The 20,370-nt window shown below is 39.5% G+C and overlaps 2 protein-coding genes across 6 annotated transcripts; one reads left to right on the top strand and one right to left on the bottom strand.

Moving 5' to 3' along the window:
- The first annotated feature begins 326 nt into the window (after nucleotides 1-326).
- On the top strand, nucleotides 327-6,771 carry pigb (phosphatidylinositol glycan anchor biosynthesis, class B). The gene is made up of 12 exons (XM_047363383.1): nucleotides 327-696; nucleotides 800-923; nucleotides 1,649-1,766; nucleotides 1,861-1,965; nucleotides 4,523-4,653; nucleotides 4,769-4,909; nucleotides 4,993-5,044; nucleotides 5,117-5,328; nucleotides 5,423-5,487; nucleotides 5,575-5,794; nucleotides 6,329-6,506; nucleotides 6,579-6,771. Exons 1-12 carry the CDS (start codon nucleotides 585-587, stop codon nucleotides 6,690-6,692), a joined length of 1,572 nt encoding a protein of 523 aa, XP_047219339.1. The 5' UTR covers nucleotides 327-584; the 3' UTR covers nucleotides 6,693-6,771.
- Nucleotides 6,652-18,898, bottom strand: ccpg1 (cell cycle progression 1). Of its 5 annotated transcripts, XM_047363382.1 has the most exons (12): nucleotides 15,815-16,046; nucleotides 15,282-15,364; nucleotides 14,546-14,648; nucleotides 13,806-13,891; nucleotides 13,542-13,719; nucleotides 13,371-13,445; nucleotides 11,092-11,421; nucleotides 10,883-10,998; nucleotides 9,626-9,745; nucleotides 8,247-9,517; nucleotides 8,121-8,173; nucleotides 7,294-7,458 (listed from the first exon to the last, which is right to left on the bottom strand). In XM_047363382.1, exons 2-11 carry the CDS (start codon nucleotides 15,339-15,341, stop codon nucleotides 8,122-8,124), a joined length of 2,391 nt encoding a protein of 796 aa, XP_047219338.1. In that variant the 5' UTR covers nucleotides 15,342-15,364; nucleotides 15,815-16,046; the 3' UTR covers nucleotides 7,294-7,458; nucleotide 8,121. The 5 variants fall into 5 exon arrangements, with proteins under 5 accessions (XP_047219335.1, XP_047219336.1, XP_047219334.1 ...); XM_047363379.1 differs by lacking the exons at nucleotides 8,121-8,173; nucleotides 15,815-16,046 and adding an exon at nucleotides 18,760-18,898 and having other exon boundaries at nucleotides 6,652-7,458; XM_047363380.1 differs by lacking the exons at nucleotides 8,121-8,173; nucleotides 15,815-16,046 and adding an exon at nucleotides 18,690-18,726 and having other exon boundaries at nucleotides 6,652-7,458.
- Between the last annotated feature and the right edge of the window lie 1,472 nt (nucleotides 18,899-20,370).

Here is a 20,370-nt window from a genome sequence, read left to right as displayed (position 1 = left end):
ACCCCAGAAAATTTATTTATTTATTTATTTATTAGTATTATCTTTTTTATTTATTTCATATATTTTAAATAATCTTAAATATTTAGATCTCTTTCTCATTTCTTGCCCTTGCACATGAAGATACTGCTAGATTGTTAATTACATTTGTGTATGTAGAAATATATTACTTGCTGGCCAGACATAAAAAAAAATAATAGTAAAAACATACGCCACAGTACCAGTAGATGACGGTAGATGTACGTCTAAGCTAATTTACAAACCATTAATAAAAACACAGTGGACTGGAAACGCAACTTTTACTTTGAAGTTTCGAATCTACCAAAACACCGGAAACAAGCTTGAATGCGGAAGTATTGATGAACCTGTGTAATATTTCCAAACTCGGAAGTTGAAGCAGATTAAAATGTTTTTTGTTAAAGTCGGATAAACAGGGAAAGTTACACAGCTGTAAGCTTCGGTTAAATTAGTTTATTTAAACCTGGCGATTTTCCCTGGGTTTTATACTTTGCTTTTGCGTTTTGATTGCGTGTGTCAGCTGAGTCCTGTTCTGACAGGTGAGCCATGTCCCCCCGCAGCATATAAGGATGGAAAACCTGCGCTCTCGGCTGAGGCTTGGGAGCAAAGTGGAGGACGTGCAGCTGAGGAAACGGAGGTCCCTGCTTTACTCCAAGGAGGATGGACAGCTTTTAAACCACGGTGCTGTAACTAACTGAGCTTCATCGGTCATTAAACGCCGCAGCTGCTGTTGGATTCAGTTAGGAAATATGCAACTCATGAAAGCAGTGATTTATCTCCATAGGCCTACTGAGGGTGGCTGTCTTCACTGTGGTGTTCAGACTGATCAACTGTCTCATGGTTCAGACCAGCTATGTCCCTGATGAGTACTGGCAGTCTCTGGAGGTTTCCCATCGGATGGTCTTCAAATATCCTTTGCATCTCTAATGTCAATGTGTATAATTAAGTAACTAATTCAATATTTGAACACACTGTATCAATTGCTTTTCAAGTTGGTGCTGATTAGCAAATTACACAATAATCTAACGACAACACAGCTACACTTTTTATTTGTTGCAACAAGATAAAAATAATAATATTACTCTATATTCAGTCATCTGCCAGTTTAATTAGATTTATTTACATTAGTCATAGGAATGGACAAGGTTCTCAGGGTATGGCAACCTTGAGTAAAAGCAACAGTTTAAAACAGATTGTACAAAATGACCTCATAGATTTTATTTACAACAGAAAAGCAACAATTATTCCTGCTGCTGCTAAAATATAACATGTTGGTCATTTGAGTTAAATATGAAAATGTTTTTGCAGCAGCTTTTAACGTCCAGGTGCTCAGTAACCACTAACAGTAATAGAAAAAAACTGTTTGTTTATGACAAACCTGATCATTTTTATCCACAAAAATAAACATGATGGCTTGATGGAGTCTAAAAAAATCCCTGCTAATGATGCTTGTTTTTCTTTGGTGATAATCCAAAGGAGCTCTGCAGCATAAATTATTTTTTTGCATAACTGGGACAGCTGCAGGGGAATTACTTTTGTTTTTCATGTTAAGATAAAAGCAGCATCTTTTTCTCTGGTTTTATTCTGGCATTATAATTTTTTTTTATCGTGGATACAACCTTAACAGTGAGACCTATGGGTATCTGACTTGGGAGTGGAAAGCAGGAATCAGAGGATTTACATATCCTTTCTTCTTTGCATCCCTGTACAAAATACTATACTTTCTGAACTACGACACAGTCTATCTCCTGGTGAGTTGCTTTATTTTCTTCTCAGAACAAGAAACTTTTGATTAATTTAATCCTTTGTGATCACAGAGTTTATGTGGATTTGGTCTGGTTGCAGATTTGGCTTCCTAGAATAGTTCAAGCGATCCTGGCTGCGTTTGCTGATGTAAAATTCTTCTTACTCATCCGAACATTAGAAACTGAGGACGTCGCAAGATGGACGGTAGGAGAACTTTGCCATTATCATGTCCCTCTCTTCAGGACAACTTCTGGAAAACATTTTGAGGAAACATTTTTTTCTGGCTGGATTTTGTTTTGTACCTACTACACATTTTGACGGAAAATCCTTGCAGAGAAACAACATCAGGAACCAAGTGAATTAATTAAAGGGAGAACAGCTTGTTGCATTTAGGAGGTTCTTCATGGACCACTCTGCGGGTTCACAGGGTTCAGACGAAGTCTTGAAAAGTCTGGAATTAGCTTTTATTAGTTTACAACTTTGGATAAGTATGAAAAACGGCAAGCTTTGGAAAAAGTCCAGATTTTTCAGACTTTTTTTCCTTCTTCCATTTCCTGAAGGACAAAATCTAATAACCCTTAATAAACACAGTGGTTTTAACACTGGCGTCTAATTATATGACAAGTTCTACCTTGACTGGCTAAATGCACACTCATTCAATAATCAAAAAAAGCACAGTTTCACAGTTTTTTACTCTTGGAATTTTAAATTCAGGTTAAACTGGACCTGTGGGTCTTAAACGGTCTGGTTAATAGGCAAAAAAAATCAGGAAAATTGCAAGCTTGTTGGATTTTGTTTAAAGATACAAAAGTTTTAAACATTTCTAACATTAATAAACTGTGCTTTAAGGAATGTATTTGATATGCCCAAAAGTTATAGTTTTCGAAACAGGGCTGATCTATGTTCGTCCAAATGCCTTAAAGCAATGAAATGGCTCTATAACAGTCTGAAAATTCAAAACCAATTCCAGTATTGTTGTTGCTCGTTGGTTTGTGGAACCACAAACCAACGAGCAACAACAATCCTAGCTGCTCAGTGGATCTTTAACAAGGATGTCTGGAAGGTTTTATAAACTGGGGGAAAAAAGAGATATACAGGTCCTTCTCAAAATATTAGCATATTGTGATAAAGTTCATTATTTTCCATAATGTAATGATGAAAATTTAACATTCGTATATTTTAGATTCATTGTACACTAACTGAAATATTTCAGGTCTTTTATTGTCTTAATACGGATGATTTTGGCATACAGCTCATGAAAACCCAAAATTCCTATCTCACAAAATTAGCATATCATTAAAAGGGTCTCTAAACGAGCTATGAACCTAATCATCTGAATCAACGAGTTAACTCTAAACACCTGCAAAAGATTCCTGAGGCCTTTAAAACTCCCAGCCTGGTTCATCACTCAAAACCCCAATCATGGGTAAGACTGCCGACCTGACTGCTGTCCAGAAGGCCACTATTGACACCCTCAAGCAAGAGGGTAAGACACAGAAAGAAATTTCTGAATGAATAGGCTGTTCCCAGAGTGCTGTATCAAGGCACCTCAGTGGGAAGTCTGTGGGAAGGAAAAAGTGTGGCAGAAAACGCTGCACAACGAGAAGAGGTGACCGGACCCTGAGGAAGATTGTGGAGAAGGGCCGATTCCAGACCTTGGGGGACCTGCGGAAGCAGTGGACTGAGTCTGGAGTAGAAACATCCAGAGCCACCGTGCACAGGCGTGTGCAGGAAATGGGCTACAGGTGCCGCAATCCCCAGACCTGGGCTACAGAGAAGCAGCACTGGACTGTTGCTCAGTGGTCCAAAGTACTTTTTTCGGATGAAAGCAAATTCTGCATGTCATTCGGAAATCAAGGTGCCAGAGTCTGGAGGAAGACTGGGGAGAAGGAAATGCCAAAATGCCAGAAGTCCAGTGTCAAGTACCCACAGTCAGTGATGGTCTGGGGTGCCGTGTCAGCTGCTGGTGTTGGTCCACTGTGTTTTATCAAGGGCAGGGTCAATGCAGCTAGCTATCAGGAGATTTTGGAGCACTTCATGCTTCCATCTGCTGAAAAGCTTTATGGAGATGAAGATTTCATTTTTCAGCACGACCTGGCACCTGCTCACAGTGCCAAAACCACTGGTAAATGGTTTACTGACCATGGTATCACTGTGCTCAATTGGCCTGCCAACTCTCCTGACCTGAACCCCATAGAGAATCTGTGGGATATTGTGAAGAGAACGTTGAGAGACTCAAGACCCAACACTCTGGATGAGCTAAAGGCCGCTATCGAAGCATCCTGGGCCTCCATAAGACCTCAGCAGTGCCACAGGCTGATTGCCTCCATGCCACGCCGCATTGAAGCAGTCATTTCTGCCAAAGGATTCCCGACCAAGTATTGAGGGCATAACTGTACATGATTATTTGAAGGTTGACGTTTTTTGTATTAAAAACCCTTTTCTTTTATTGGTCGGATGAAATATGCTAATTTTGTGAGATAGGAATTTTGGGTTTTCATGAGCTGTATGCCAAAATCATCCGTATTAAGACAATAAAAGACCTGAAATATTTCAGTTAGTGTGCAATGAATCTAAAATATATGAATGTTACATTTTCATCATGACATTATGGAAAATAATGAACTTTATCACAATATGCTAATATTTTGAGAAGGACCTGTACATTAAATCTGGAAAAGTCTGGAATTTGAAATGGAAAATGTTCCTGGTTTCAGACTGTTGATCCAGTTTTGCTGATTCCTCTTGTTTTGGTCTCCAGTTTTTCTGCCAGCTGTGCTCCTGGTTCTCCTGGTTCTGCTGCACCAGGACTCTGACGAACACCACAGAGACCACCCTCACCTACTTGGCTCTGTTTTACTTTCCTCTGCCAGGGTCCAAAACATACAGCAGGTGAATTATTGTTAGTGACTCCATAGGCCTACTGTTTGTTAATGACTGTTCATGTTTTTATTTTGTACCGATCCTTAAGTGTCTAATTTCTCACTGGTTTTATGCCATTTTCCAGTAAAAAGTACTTGTCCCTGGTGGCCTTGGCTGTGGTTGTGCGCCCGACGGCCCTGATTGTCTGGTTTCCTCTGCTAATGTACCATTTCTGGCAGGAAGAGCACAAGCTGAGACTCATCAGTCATAGTTGCATTCCTATAGGGTGTGTGCTCTCAGCCTCATGAATTCTCCAACCATTTTTTTTTTACCTTCTTCCCTCACAGGTTTGTGTTCTCTCTTTTCCAGGATGTTGGCGGTTCTAATTTCAGCGCTGATCGACTGTCTGTTCTACGAAAAGGTAAAACACACCCAACAAACCCAGCAACTCGTATGTTTAAGGTCAGATAGCAACAGCGTGTCTCTGTTCCAGTGGACGCTGGTGCAATTCAACTTCATCAAGTTTAACATCCTGCACGGAGTGGCAGATTTCTACGGCTCCCACCCCTGGCACTGGTACTTCACCCAGGGCTTCGCCGTCGTCATCGGCCCTCATCTTCCCTTCTTTCTACACGGATGTGGCCTTGCCTTCAGGAAATACAAAATGGTGCTGGCCACAGTACTGTGGACTGTTGTTGTGTACAGGTAATTTGATCAGAAGACCTAAATTAAAAGTAGAAAAACATGAACATGAAGAATGGTTGGCTGAAGTAAATTCATGAGTATTTTCTCTGCTCAGTTTGCTTCCTCATAAGGAGTTCAGGTTCATCTACCCCGTCCTGCCGTTCTGTATGATTTTCTGTGGTTAGTTCCCAGTTTCACCTCTTTAAAGCCAGTATGTGGTTGCTCCCTGATGAGATATGTTCATATCAGAGGTGCTTTTCATCACAGGAATATCTTTGGCTCATCTCAAAGCATGGCGGCGCGTGGCTGCAGCCCTCCTTTTGGTGTCCAACCTGGTTCTGGCTCTGTATACTGGTCTGATACACCAGCGAGGTACTCTGGATGTCATGAGTCACCTTCAGACACTCTGTGAGGTCAGCAGGGACTCCAGTCGCCCACAGTCGGACATCCTCTTCCTCATGCCCTGTCACTCAACGCCTTTCTACAGGTACACCTCCGCCCCCCACTTTGAGTTTTCCACTTTGGTCACGTTATAACCACATACTGTAATGTATTTTACTAGGATGTGATTGACCAACACAAAGCAGTGCATAGTTTTAAAGTGAATAAAGTGTTTTTTAGTAAAAATCTGAAAGGTGTGGTGTGCATGTTTCTACCAGCTTTTTTGCATCTAAAGACTGAAACCTTTCTACTTTCGTCTTTGCAAAATAGTAAAACCTCAGCCAGACTGAACACCGGTTTTCGAGTCTAGTGGCAAATTCTCTATTGGATTTGGGTCTGGACTTTGACTAGGCCATTCTAAAATGTCTATGCTTTGATTTTAACCACTCTATTGTAGTTCTGGCTGTCTGGAAGGTGAACGTTAGCCCCAGTCTCAAACCTTTTACAAAATCTTACATTTCAGGTTTTTCTCTGAATTTAGCACCGTTCATCCTTTTTTTTTATCTGGGTGGCTGAAACCTTAGGAAACAGTAATGCCATTTACACACACAGAGCAGCTGACAGCCTTGTCTCCTCGTAGCCACGTCCACTGTCCTCTGAAGATGAGGTTCCTGGAGTGTCCTCCAGACCTCGGAGAAGACGGTTACTTTGAAGAAGCTGCACAGTTCTACAACAATCCTCTCCTCTGGCTCAGGACCTCCTTTCCTTACAAATCCTCCCAGCCAACACATCTGGTTTTATTTGACGTCTTGGAAAAAGTAAGCCACAAATACAGATTCTGTGAGTATTTGTGCAACATTTAAACATTTTTGTTTCTATTTTTTCTGTAGGAAATCTCCACTTTCCTGCAAGGGAATAACTTCACAAGAACAACGGAAATATTTCACACTCACGTTCCAGAGGGAAGAGTTGGAAGAAGCATCTTTATTTATGAAAGGCACTAACAGCAAAAACAACACTAAAGAAAATATTCTCTGAGAAAATGTAACAATTTGCTATTGTAATAAATGCTTTAGACTCTTTTAAACTGTTTCCATTCATCCACAGTTAAAGTAGCTGAGATGTTATTTTTCCAGTCTTTCCTTTAAGAAACATTTAAAGCTGGAATCAAACAAACTGATCCAGTTAAAACGAGGCAGAGGTGGAATGTTACAAAGCAGCGTCTGAACTCTGAAAGTTGACCACAAACGGGTCAAATAAAACATACATACAGCTACAAGCTAAACCTTATGGACTGAGTTTGGCACACATTCAGATGTTATATTAGAATCAATTTTCTTTTTTAACGACATTGTTTTATAGTTTCTTTAAAACAATAAGTATTAATGTTAAACCAGCAGCAATTTAAAACCTTCTATTGAAACCTTTAAATGGTCAAAGACAGAACAGCTCTGGGGACGTTCAGTAGCTTGAAAAGGATTGTGCAAACTTACAAAAACAAAGCAAAAAAAAAACAAGAGTGCATCTAAATAAACCACAAAATTTAAAAGAGAAACAGCTATCATGATGAATTATTTTCAGTATTTGGGGTCAAAGGGCATTGGGCCCAGTTCGATTTTAACATCAGCCATGTGTCTGTCTGCGTTTCTTCCTGATTGGCTCCACTTCCGTGCGCAGTGAGGACGGGCTCCACCCCTCGGCTGCTTCCTCTGCTGGTGCCTCCCTCTCCAGTCTTCCTTTGAGTCTGTGTCAGGTCTCTGGACCGGCCCTCTACGGGGTAGAAAGGAAAAACTAAATAAGTTATCAGACACAGTCAAGACTTTTACAGGCAGAACCTGCAGCTGCCTTGGGGTTGCAAAAGACTGAGAAATTCAGAGCTAACTGATTCAATTTAAACAGGTAAAGTTTTACCAATACTCCTTTACGTTTTATTGTTTTTCACAGATTACGACAAACTTTAACTTGTTTTATTTTAGTTTTCTATGCTATGGCCACGCAAAATAGAGACAAATTGCAAGGTGGAAGGAAAACAGTTTTCAACATTTTTGATAAACTGTAATAGTTTGATGTGCATCTGTATTTAACCCCCTCTACTCAAGTAACCCTAAAGTCCGATGGAACCAATCCCCTTCAGAGGTCACCTAATTAGTAAATATAGAATAATTTAATCTTTGTATTAATCCAGATGTTCTGTGAAGGTCTTATTTTTATTTCCAATGGGTAAAAACATCTAGTCAGCTTGTTAAGCATGATTTGCACAACATGGAGTATTATTAGTATAAAATGGCATAAACTAAAGCACACTAAAATAAGAACAAGCATTGTTCGTGTAATTATAAGAAGATTCTTTCTTTGCTACCTTTCTAGTGTTGCATCATGTGTATTTGCACATCGATTAATGTTTCCTTCACTGGAATGATTTTATTCCTTACATTATTTTAACTTAAAGTCTCTCATTGCTGGAAATTCCTCAGATGTTACATGCCTGTAAAACAAAACAGTCTTAGCTTCAAGCAGAGCATCATTCAGGAGGATGTTTCACTCTGCAGGAGACCTACCGTGGCCCGTAACGTTTGGTGTGGCCTTCTCCGAAGAAGTGCCTGTAGATGTACTCGTCGAGGTCTCCGAACACATCGTCCTGTAAGCCGTGATAGTCGTGCATGTCGGACAGATAGTTTTCCACTCTGATTACAAAGTCTGTGAAGAGCATGCGGTCGTGGATGAAGAGTCCATTGTGGAAGAAGCCGTTGATGAACGTCTCCAGCTCGTTCCAGTGGTAGAAGTGGTCGACCTCCTGCTGCAGGTAGCTCTGCAGCAGGAGGTTGAACTCATCAGCTCGGATTGGGTCTGTTGCTTTGTTGAAGACGCTCATGGACTCCTGGTAGGCGCAGTCAAAGACCCCAGTGCATCCTTTCATGCTGCTCCTTTGGTTGTTCTCATCCTGGTCCTTGAGAACTTTCCCGGCTGATTTCCGTGTGTTGCGGTCGTTCTGGAAGGAGGCAGATTTGTGTCTGGGTTTCTGTGTTCTGTGCTGCCATGACTCCTCTGTGTTTGTTTTGTCATATTTCTTGTTATAAAACCCCTGGGCTTTGTTGATGAAAGTTGAGGCTGAATCCTTAAAGTGTCTGAAAGTTGATTTGACAGAATCAGAAAACTTCCTCAGGTTTTCTTTCACGGCCTCCTTGGCTTTCTTAATCTGCTCCTTATGGTGGTGGACGAACTCCTTGGTGGAGTTTTTCACAGCATCAAATGTCTCCCTCACTTTCCCGGCCATTCCCTGTTTAGTTCTCTTAACTTTGGTTTCTCTGTCTCCTTTGGCCTTTCCTTGTTTGGTTTCCACATACAGCCTCTCCCACAGGTCGGAGCGCTGCTGCTCGAAGCTCAGCCTCTTCTCCAGCTCCATCAGGCGTTTCTCCAGATCTGCTTCTGACCCCCTCTCCTGGCCAGATTCAGAAACGTGACCCCTCAGAGCACTCAGCTCTCTCCTCAGGTCCTCCGTGACCTTCCTCTCTCTCTCCAGCTTCTTCTTCAGCATGTGAGCTTCAGCCATCATGTCTTCCCTCTGAGCTTGAAAGTCTCTGATCATCTGCTGCTCCTCCTCCAGCTGCTCTTTCAGCAAATCTGCCCCTGCTCCCCTCGCCTCCAGATCTTGGATATTGGAGCGCAGGTTTCTCAACTCCTCCTGTAAGATGGACAAAGATTTTTCCTCGTGCTCCAGGGAGCTTCTCAGCTGGATGTTTTCATCTGTAAGACTCTGCTGCTGAGACATGATGTTAGTCCTCTCATCCACAGTCTGTTGCAGCATCTTTTCCAGGTAATCTCTCTGGACCTTGATGAGAAAATGGAGATGGTTTCAGATAATTTAAAGCTGAAGTTACCAGTTCTTTTTGTTTGAGTAGCACCCAGAGCATCTCTGAACAGGAACATCTAGATTTACCTTGATGTGAACATGTTTTGCTTTGAGCTCCTGGTTTTCTTTCTTTACTTTTTCAATAACTTCTGAGAGCAAATCAATAACCTGTTGCTCATGAAGGTCATCTTGACTGAGGTCGCTCCTCTGAGTGAGATGATCCAGGAGAGAAAAAAAAGTTTTATCAGTCCAAATCATCAAGACAATATACTTGAATAATCCAGTTTTTCATTTAGATTTTTTGAACAGTGAATTTGTTGTTAATTCTGAAAAACTTGATTCCAGCATGAAGGTGATTATGGCACTACATTTGCTCCAAGTACTTTTCAAGTAGGTATTTCCCTGCTGTTTTCAAAGCACTACCAATTTTCAAAGATTTTTCTCTAAAATCTTGTAAATCCACATAAATATTGAAGATTTCTGCACCTCTACCATCAGTTTCAATCTTGCTGTGGAAGAGAAAATGCCATCAGGACTTTCATTTTATGTGCAGCAGGACAGAGGATAATTTCAATGTGGCACAGCACTCTGTGGGGTTGATTTGTTGGGTGCATTCACAAAAAAAAAAAAAACATGTACACGAAATCTACATTTTTCACAGATCATTGTTAGCAGATGAGACCAAAGCTCTGAAGCCTGAAGTTGCTCTTGATGAGTTGTTCGGTTTTAAAATTGTATTATAAACTCTGCTGCTCGGTTTTTCCTCCTCATCACTAAATATAATGCCAAGACTTCTCTTTGTCAGCTTGACTGGTACATTTTGTATTTGACCTGCAAGCTGAATTCTTTGACTCTTCCAATCAACCAGGTTATGCGCAATTTGGAGGTGTGCGCTTTCATTTGCACCGGGGAGGCCCAGAGCAAACTAACCTCTATCTACAAGGGGCCTTATTACGGTACTGTATTTATTGTTGAGGAAATCACAGATTATTCATTTCGGTTGATTGGTGAGATCCTTTTTGTTACAGCCAGAGCACTGACAGGACTCGATGAGCACAGCAGCTGGACCACCAAGAGTGTCATTTTACCATACCTGGAGCCCAGTGAGGGGTTTCTGTATCACCCTGAATTTACCAAGTCAAACAAAAAGGCGTTTAAACACAAAAGCAGACTGACATAATCTGCAAGTGTATTTCAAAGGTGTGAAAGAGAAATCTCTTCACCAAGCAACACCTCAAAAAGAACAAAAACTACATTTATTTTGTGTTTCAAATGCTCTATCGGGTTAACGTTGTTGATCATGGATGTTCGGCCTCCTGTTGCCTGAACTGGGGAATAACTAACCTGCTTGGTTAAATGCTGATCTCTGATGTGCCTTTTAAGTAGGTCCCTCACATCTGTGTGCTCAAGCCCTTTGGCTTTCTCCACAGTTTTTTGCTTTTCCTGAATCTGGGCCGTGCCTACAGAAAACATTGGTAAAACTGGTTATTTACACGTAACAACACACAGATCTGTAAATGCAGGTCTGCACATGCTGAAGCAGAAGGAGTTACCATAGAAGTGGCCAAAGCCCATGCTGACAGCGATAATGAGGGCGAGCAGGATGCATTTGCTAAGGACGTTTCCACCTATGTCTTGCTCTCGGTCCTCATAATCAGCATTAGGTGCCACCTCCTCCCAGTCAGCCTGCTGCTGCTCTTCTTTCTCCTCTGCCTCACTGGACCATGACTTTGAGAGCACCTCCTCCTCCTCTTCCGGATCAGTCGCAATGCTTGCAGTATTTTTCCTTACCCTTCTTCTTCGTATGATTGGACTGGAGCTTCGCCTAACCTCGTCTTCACTGCTGCTTGAATTCGTCACTGCTGCCTGCTGTGCTGGGAAAGCTACATTTGACATGAAGAAAATTATGATGCAGACACAACAAAGAAGAAAAGACACCAACCCATTATGACCTCACGCTTTGTTAAAAAAAAATCCTAAATGGCATGATTATGTCAAGTCAGAGGCTTTTTAAGGTCAAATTATACATGTAGCATCAGGTCATGATGGGTTAACAGAAAACACAAGTGTAGTTATTCATGCAGACAGCAAATACCAATGGATTAAATGTTTATATGTATTTGTTTTGTTGTAAAGGTTTTCTCTTTCAGTAACCTTTATCCAAACTTCTCACTGCTGTAACTGTTGCTCTGGTAACGATGATCAACAGAGTCTTAACCAGCTAATGTCCATTTGTGATCTTTCATACAGGTTGCTGTGTAGTTATACTTTAAATGTTTGCAGGAACCTGCTATTAATTATTTAAGTTTTTCTAACAGTCCCACTATATTGTTTTGAAGACACCCTTGTACTAATCACATCTGCAGTCGGATTTGTCTTCACAATCTGCCTAATTTCTCTTACACATTTCTATACCTCCTCTATCAGGTTCAGCCTTGCAGTGGAGGAGTAGACATCATCGGGACTTTTCATAATTTTAATGAGGTGCAGCGCATTTTGCAGTTTGGAGGGGTACACACTTTTCCACAACCCAAAGAAAACAAAGGTTGTCTAAAGGTCCCATTATACTCCTTGAGGAAATCTAAACAGACATGACACAATTCACATTGCATTGAAGTGATACCATTTACCACTCATGCAGTGGATCCGCATTACACAACTTCTGGCATCATATGCAAACCCTCCCAATACTCTGATCCCTTCATGGAAACACACTAACTTTCTGAGTATGTCATGATCCCTGTGATACTGTTTCATAAGTACCTAAAACTGTTCATTCAGCTCCACTGATAAATATTAGTTAATAATGATAAACAGCACCTTGTTGATGGCAGTTCAAATGATTATGCAATCATGTGAAGTGAACTGTTTACTGAACATGCAAACCCTAAAGTGTGACTGCTACTGCCGAAAGATCCGTTCGGTGTTTTAAAAGCTAAACTCTGTCATCAGTTACCTAAGTATTAAGCAGTGAGAACAAGTGTTTATTGGACTGTTTTATTCAGCATATCGACAGCTACATTTGAAATATTTTCACCAACCAGAACATTTTCGCAAATTAATCAAAGTCCCAGATGACAGAAGATCTCTAGATGTCTCTAACAGGAGGTGTTGATTTGGCCTCCAAACAAATTAAATATAAATTTGACTAAACCTTTATGGGAAGCAAATGTTAATTTTAACCCACATGCCCCGAGGTATTCTTTTTGAAAGTTTTAGGAGAAGACACCACAGGAAATCTCAACTCATCTGTCTGTGCACAGGGTCTGCAGTTTGCTCGAAGCCACATGCAGCCCTTAGGCCTGTCTTTAGTGGCTCTCATGAAAATAAATGATGTATATGTCAAACCTCCTGCATTTTATGTTGCAATATCTATGCTGCATACACCTGACATGACAATTTACTATCAACAGCTATCAGTGGTGCACTGCAGAAATATGGACTTCATAATTAAGCGGAAAGAAGAAAGCCATAAAAACTCTGGTTGTTGGGGACATTGTTAAAAATGTGGAAGAAGATGCTTTAATCAGATGAGGTTCAGTTTACTTTGGTAAATAACAAAAAGTCCAGCCCAAAACTACTGTACAAAGTTGAAAGATTTAAACTATCAACTTAGGCTACAGGTATAAACTTGTTAATTATGTATTTTGGATTTTCTAGTCTGTTGTGTTCTACAACCGGTTACATCCATGCAAATATAAAAGTAACAGCCCATATCTCTCAGGCTTGACAGGCAACCATCATTTTTTGCATCATTAGTTTGATGTGCTGCTAAACAGGGTTAGCATCATGTTAGATTCAACTAAATTTAATTCAGGAAACGAGCAGCTACCAGAGAGCTGACTTCTCAAGCAGAGCCTCAAGTTCACCAGAGTTTGTGGAAGTCTCCATTGACTCAACAACAAACCTGCTCAAGCACAGGAGAAACGTGTTGTATTGGACTCATTCTTCATTAAAATATTTGGATGAGGAAGGAAACAATGGGATCTACAATGAGTCGTACCTGTCTCTATGGCAGTGAAGGTATAATGACTGCTACTGGAGGTGCCAAGGTAATGCTCCTCAGTGCTGGCTGCCTCCTCCTCTGCATGCTCACCCTCCTTCAGGTCTCTCAGAGTCACAATGTCAGAGTGATCACTTGAGGAGAAAACATGCTCTCTGACTGCAGCGCCGTCTCCAGCCTGCACATGGTATGTTTCAGACGGTAATGAAACTGTAATTCCGGATTATTCTGACATTTGCTGAACATAAATGTAGCTTCTCTAACCTTGGGACTGCACAGCGTCTCATCTACAGTCTGTTCTCCCAGTGTGTCATCAAGAGTTGCAGCAGCCTTTTCTTCAACACATAGAGCTGGAAGAGTAAAAAGAGTTCAGTATGATTAAAACAAGCATTTAAAAAGGAAAAAATCAGAATCATCAGCTTAGTTTGTGCACAACCACAAGGAATCTGACTCGTGTACATAACCTTAGCCAATAAAGCTAAATTAATATAAAATAAAATATAAAAGTTTATAAATAAATTTACATTTAACTAAATTTAAACACTTTTTACATACATACATTTATATTTACAATATAAAACTAAAATGGTAAATTCTAAATAAAATTTAATATATTAAAATAATGTAACTCAAATAAAAAAAATAACATATGAATGCAATAGAAATAGGAATAAATAATTTTTAAATTTGCCACCAAACAATTTTTTTTTATTAAAAATGAAAGGCAAAAGATAGGGCTACATCAGACAAGTCATTTGTTTATGAGTTAAAATCTCACTATTTAATAAATAAATTGCACGGTTCAAAAAAATATCAAGAATTTTCATGACTGCACTCATATATTCAGAACGTTTTTAGCAAATACAGCGCAAAACTAAATAATATTTGGCCAGTGTCAGTCTGTAAAAATATTTCTGCTGAAGAGTTGAACATTTCATTATTTATAACCATTAAAACCAGCACTGCATAACTATTTAAGCAACAGCAGCTATCAGGACTTTTACCAGCAGATACTGATGCTTGTGGTTCTTCCAAAGTGGGGCGCTCTAACAGCTCAGCTCCATTTTCACCCAGAGCCTCCGATCCCAGTGTCTCTATATCTGACCCCTACAGAAGCACATGAGAAATACAGTAAAACTGGAAAACATTAAGGAATAGCATAGTTTATACTTCATATGTGCAGTTATAATAACAAATTATTCAACCCTGAGCAAAAATTCAACTTGGTCACCGATCATCCATGACCGGTGACCAGATGGTCAAAAGCTAAAAGACTCAATGTTTTTTCTATCTTTGAACACACCATACTAAACTCTATCAGGTGTTGCTGACAACAGTCTTTGTTGAGCCATGTCTGTATTTTATTTAGGCTGTGAGATGGAAATAGAGAGCAAGACTTTCAGCAGAAAACAAGAAGGCTGAACAGATCACAGCAAAGCGGTCCTGCTTTCACTTTTCAGGCCTTCAATTCTTCTGTCCTGAAACATGATGACTTTGGAAATTTGATTGGTGCATCGGTGCATCTCTAACTGAGACTGAACAATTCAATTGACATGATGCATGTTAAAACCTATGGGTACACAGAGTGACTACAGAAAAATGTTCAGTGTTCACAAAGTTCAGTTTTAAACAAAAACAAGCTTCTAAGCATTTAAAAATTTACATAAAATATAGTTGATGTACTATAACCTTATATGTAATACTATTGTTATACCGTGCCAAAATGAAAAAAGGGCATACCTCATTACTGATAATGGTCCAACCACAGGAGGACTCTGTCTCACTTGATGTATCTGACATGCTTGTCAGCAACAAGCAAGGCTCTAAGGAACAAAGAAAGGTAATACTTTCTGATAACTATAGTATTTCCAGTAAAGTACATCAATGCTATGTAGTTTTAATTTAGCCTGCAAATAAATAAAAAGCTGACGGATGAAACAGCGGCCACAGGCGGTGACAGCGCGGTATGGCACCTACCAGAATATGCCAAGCTGCGCGGCCTGACAACGAAAACAGCGATAAAAATCACTGATTCCGCAGATAACTCTGAAGCTAGTTACTGCAGCAGCCATCACGTCTGTCTCTTAACATCAAATAACGACATTCAGCTGGTCATTTCCGACAGGTTAACTTACTAAACAGGTTTATTATTAGCGTCGCCTCCCAAAAAAACAGACACAGCATGCAATTACTGCGATGTAGACAACGTCCGTTACTTTTAAAAGGCGATTTATCTTCGTCAGATGCATTAATACAAAAGGTGCTTAATTTACCGGTGTTTTGTGCGCAGCGACCACAGGGCTGTTTGCAAGCGGCTCCACAGTTGTAGCAAAACAGCCAAAACCCAAGATATCCGTTGACAGCATTGCGAAGCCGACAGCATCAGGGAAATGTAGTTTTTGATTCGAATAACTTCAGAGAAAAGCTTGATTCTTGAAAATCTAGAGAACTACGTTTCCCGTGAGGCAGCGCGGCAACCAAACAGGCTTAACGGGGACGGCGCAAGCAAATCTTGCGGCTGCGAAAAAAACATAAACAAGCAAGCGTGACAAAGCAGGCAGCTAATGAAGCTACGCCCAGGAAAACACATATAATGTAATGTAAATAAAAACCGATTTGGGTATTATATGGGTATTTTAGCACCTGAATGTAATTTTACAAAATGATATATAGTGTTGTTACCACACAGGAACTTCATGTATATTTTATATTATTTCATACCGACACATTAGTAAAATAAACAGACTTAAACATAATGTGTAGTAGTGATTTTTTAAACTAAATGTACAGTGAAAATAAAAGCTGGCTGATGAAGTACAGCAAGAAGCAAACTGAGAAAAAGTTGATTCTTGATAATATCACAACAGCAAAAGAATGGAGCTGCATTGATAAATATCAGTTTCTCACATAGATTCCAAAGCATTCAAGTTGTATTTCAGCAGCGAAGCTTCAACTTTGCATGTTTGAACCAGAATTTGTCTTCAGTGACTGACAACCTGTAGGTAACACCACTGGGTCAAAGAATATTGTTTGAAAGAAGACTTTTACTGCAGCCATGCAAAGTTTTAGTAAACAACCTTACATGGTCTGGTAGCAGTTGGATCACTGTGAAAACTAAAACACACATACAAAATATATATTTAGATAAAACATGGGCTTAATAATATACAAATAAAACCAGGGTGATGCAACACCTCCTCTTCTTCCTAACTTTCATTGAAAATGATTAGAGATACAGAACAAAATTCGGCTCACAAGTCATCAACATTTTGATCAAACAAATTACTCTAATTACTCTTTAATTGAGCTTCTGCAGATTTCAACTCTTCACCAGTCTCGTTTGCCTTCGGTTTCAGGTTTTGTCTTGGTTTGCTTCCCTAATTTCTGGGGTGTTTTGCTCCTCCTCCTTAGGATTGCTCCATAGTCTGGGGTTTGTTCTAAAGACAGGTCTTCTTGTTCCAGTTTTGACATATCTATAACGTTTTTTCTGTGGTGGGGGTTTAGGTATGATTGGAGCCATTGAGGAAGAAACTCCCGTTTTCTCCGTTTTCTGCACCTTGCTTGAACATCTAAACCTTCTGGTCACGCTGTGCTATTTTCTCAGTTGTTAATTCACCACCTTTTATCTGACTATAGCCGCTCACATGAATTTTGAACTACAGAATATCAGTGTCAGAATGCACTCATCCAAAAACTGATTATGATTTGTTTGTCTGGATGCTCGTGGTGCTGCAGACAGGCACTATCCAGGTACTGAGAGAAACTGTGGAACAATGCAAGCAGTCTCTACACACTGAAGACCAAAGATGCTGAAATTGGTATCTGATTTGTAGAGTGCTATCAGGCAAAACATTTTTCCTTGCATTGAATTTGAAACAATAGCCACATTCACCCAAATTGCAACCACTAATACGCACTTATTCATACACTAAAACGCAGATCGGTAGGCGACTTGGGGCTGCCTTGCCCAGAAAGCTGGAATCAAACCCACAACTTTCCAATTGCAAAATGATTACTCTACCCGCCAAGCCACAGTCGCCCTCTCTGACAAAGCTACTGTGCAGCATAACTCTGTGCAATATTTTCAGGCACCTTCAGTAACATTTTAATGCACTCAGAAGCATGTCTCAGGGCCGCCTGCCCTCTTTGTCTATAGAGCACTTTTGATACAAAGATTAAAAACCTTAGACACACAATAAAATAATCAAATTAAGTAACCAGACAGTTCAAAACTCATTTTAGCGACAAAACAATGAAGAATTGAAAATGAGAGAATATCAATCAATTATAGAAGATGAACTGTTGAAAAATAATTAGTGAAAGATTAGTGAGGGAACACTGGAAATATATGTATATTTTATGAGAAGAAAAATTTAAAAAATAGAATCTATAAGTTAAAACTACACAAAGTAAATATACAAAAACATAAACAGCATTGAAATTCACAGTTTATGTAAATGAAACCTTAATTCTGTTTGTGAAAACACAAAAAGTCAGAATTATACAAGCATAAGAACATCCTTATTTCGACTAGTCAAAACTGGACTGAAAATGTACAATTATAACAGATATTGTCTGTAGTTTTTAAACCCATTACTGCAAATGCAAATCAACTGATGTGATTTAATTTATTTTATCTTTTAATACTATACAGTTGACAGTCACCCAAAACATACAACTAGCAAACAAATTTAGGCCTGGACATGTGAATAAAATGAAAAGAAACAAACAATCTGAATCGATTGATAGTAATATAACCACTGACTGTGAATTCTTCAGATTCTCCATCAAAATTACACAGAAACTATCCCAAGATACTCCTAAGAGCCGAGACCAAATTCAGGTACTTGTAATGTTAAATTGAGGGCATATGCATATGATGAAAATCACTTTTCACATGGACATTGAAGCACTGCTGTTGAATGGTTGACAGGAGCTAACTGTAAACACCTTCAGCTTTTTATCTTCCAGCAACAAACTACAAAAACATTTTGCACCCTGTCCTTTGACTGAGAATAAAGTTGAACTAGTTACACCTGCAAAAGATAATCCGTCACTGGCTGTCTATAAGCTACAGTGACAAATGAGAATAAAAAAGTGCCAACATAACTCTGCCTACTTAAAGCTGGATAATCAAACGTTACTTACACTAAAGAGAACCAGATAATCTTCTGCTAAGCATAGATATTGGTAAATTATTAACTTTGTTAATAATTACCTTTGGCACTTATTAGTAGTTATTCATAGCCAAACTAAACCTATTGTTGTGCAACAGGTGTCTGTCTTGTTTTTTGCTGTTTTCCCCTTTTCTCCTGGTGATGCATCTCTCCGCCAGCAGGACCTCCTCTGGTGATTCCTCACAGCTGAAACTCTTAATTACCTGACTGGGTAATTTAGTAAGCAGATCTTCTCGACACCAATGGTTGGTTTCCCTTATAGTCACAGTAAATAAGCCTCACGGTGAACCTACTAATGAACTTTTTTTAAATGTCTTACCTGTTAATCTGTTTCTCTGTACATAGATTCTCCTGCCGCTTCTCTTGAGTACTCACCTATGTCACCACAGAGATCTCTGGTCCTCCTTGAACACATTAAGAATCTTACCTGTAAGCTCACCTTCCTACGAGACACAGCTTAGTTACCTGACCATCAACCGATGGTCCCAGTCAGCTGGGCCCGCTGCCTGAAAAAACAACTCACCTGCAAAACCAACCTGTCTGCTCTGCTACTGCTAGACCCAAACCTATCTGGACCTTCATCCCCACTGATGCCCCGGGATACTCCACAGACTTCCCTGCATTCATCCTACTTACAAAACTATATCCCTCAAACCCAATTTCAGCATTAAGACCCACTTGGGCTGCTCTAACGTCTTCCTGTCCATTTCAGGTTCTATTCACAAGCTTAATGCTGGAAAACCCGGATTTAAATACCTTATTTCCGAATAGAAGACTACAATAGAATAAAATATCACTGATTGGCATTGTCAGTACAATGAAATTGAAAAAAAAAACACTTAGTTAATGCACAGGAAAACAAACATATTGTAAAAAAAAAAAAATAGAAGCGGTGCATTAAAGCATAAAAAGGAGACACACGTACACTCAACCATTTGTACTGATATTGCATCTGCTTTTACATTCTGGCTGTATTGAGTTTAGCTATTGCTGTTAGATATAAATTGTTTTTGAATCGGCTTGTCCTTGCTTTAATTGATCTGTAGCATCTGCCTGATGGTAATAGTTCAAACAGAGCATGACCCTTTTTCAGCAGCTCAGAGATGTTCACGCTGCAGTTTAGTTCATCCTTTATGTGGACTTCCAGGAAGTGGAGGTCAGCCACTCTCTCCACACAGTTCCCCTTGATTATCAGATGATATGTATCTATATATCTATATATCTATATATCTATCTATATATATAGATATCTATATATATATATATATATATATATATATATATATATATATATATACAGGTCCTTCTCAAAATATTAGCATATTGTGATAAAGTTCATTATTTTCCATAATGTCATGATGAAAATTTAACATTCATATATTTTAGATTCATTGCACACTAACTGAAATATTTCAAGTCTTTTATTGTCTTAATACGGATGATTTTGGCATACAGCTCATGAAAACCCAAAATTCCTATCTCACAAAATTAGCATATCATTAAAAGGGTCTCTAAATGAGCTATGAACCTAATCATCTGAATCAACGAGTTAACTCTAAACACCTGCAAAAGATTCCTGAGGCCTTTAAAACTCCCAGCCTGGTTCATCACTCAAAACCCCAATCATGGGTAAGACTGCCGACCTGACTGCT

Source organism: Girardinichthys multiradiatus, chromosome 4, assembly GCF_021462225.1.
Source record: "Girardinichthys multiradiatus isolate DD_20200921_A chromosome 4, DD_fGirMul_XY1, whole genome shotgun sequence".
Lineage (NCBI taxonomy): Eukaryota > Metazoa > Chordata > Actinopteri > Cyprinodontiformes > Goodeidae > Girardinichthys > Girardinichthys multiradiatus.
This window is presented reverse-complemented; position numbering and strand designations above follow the sequence as displayed.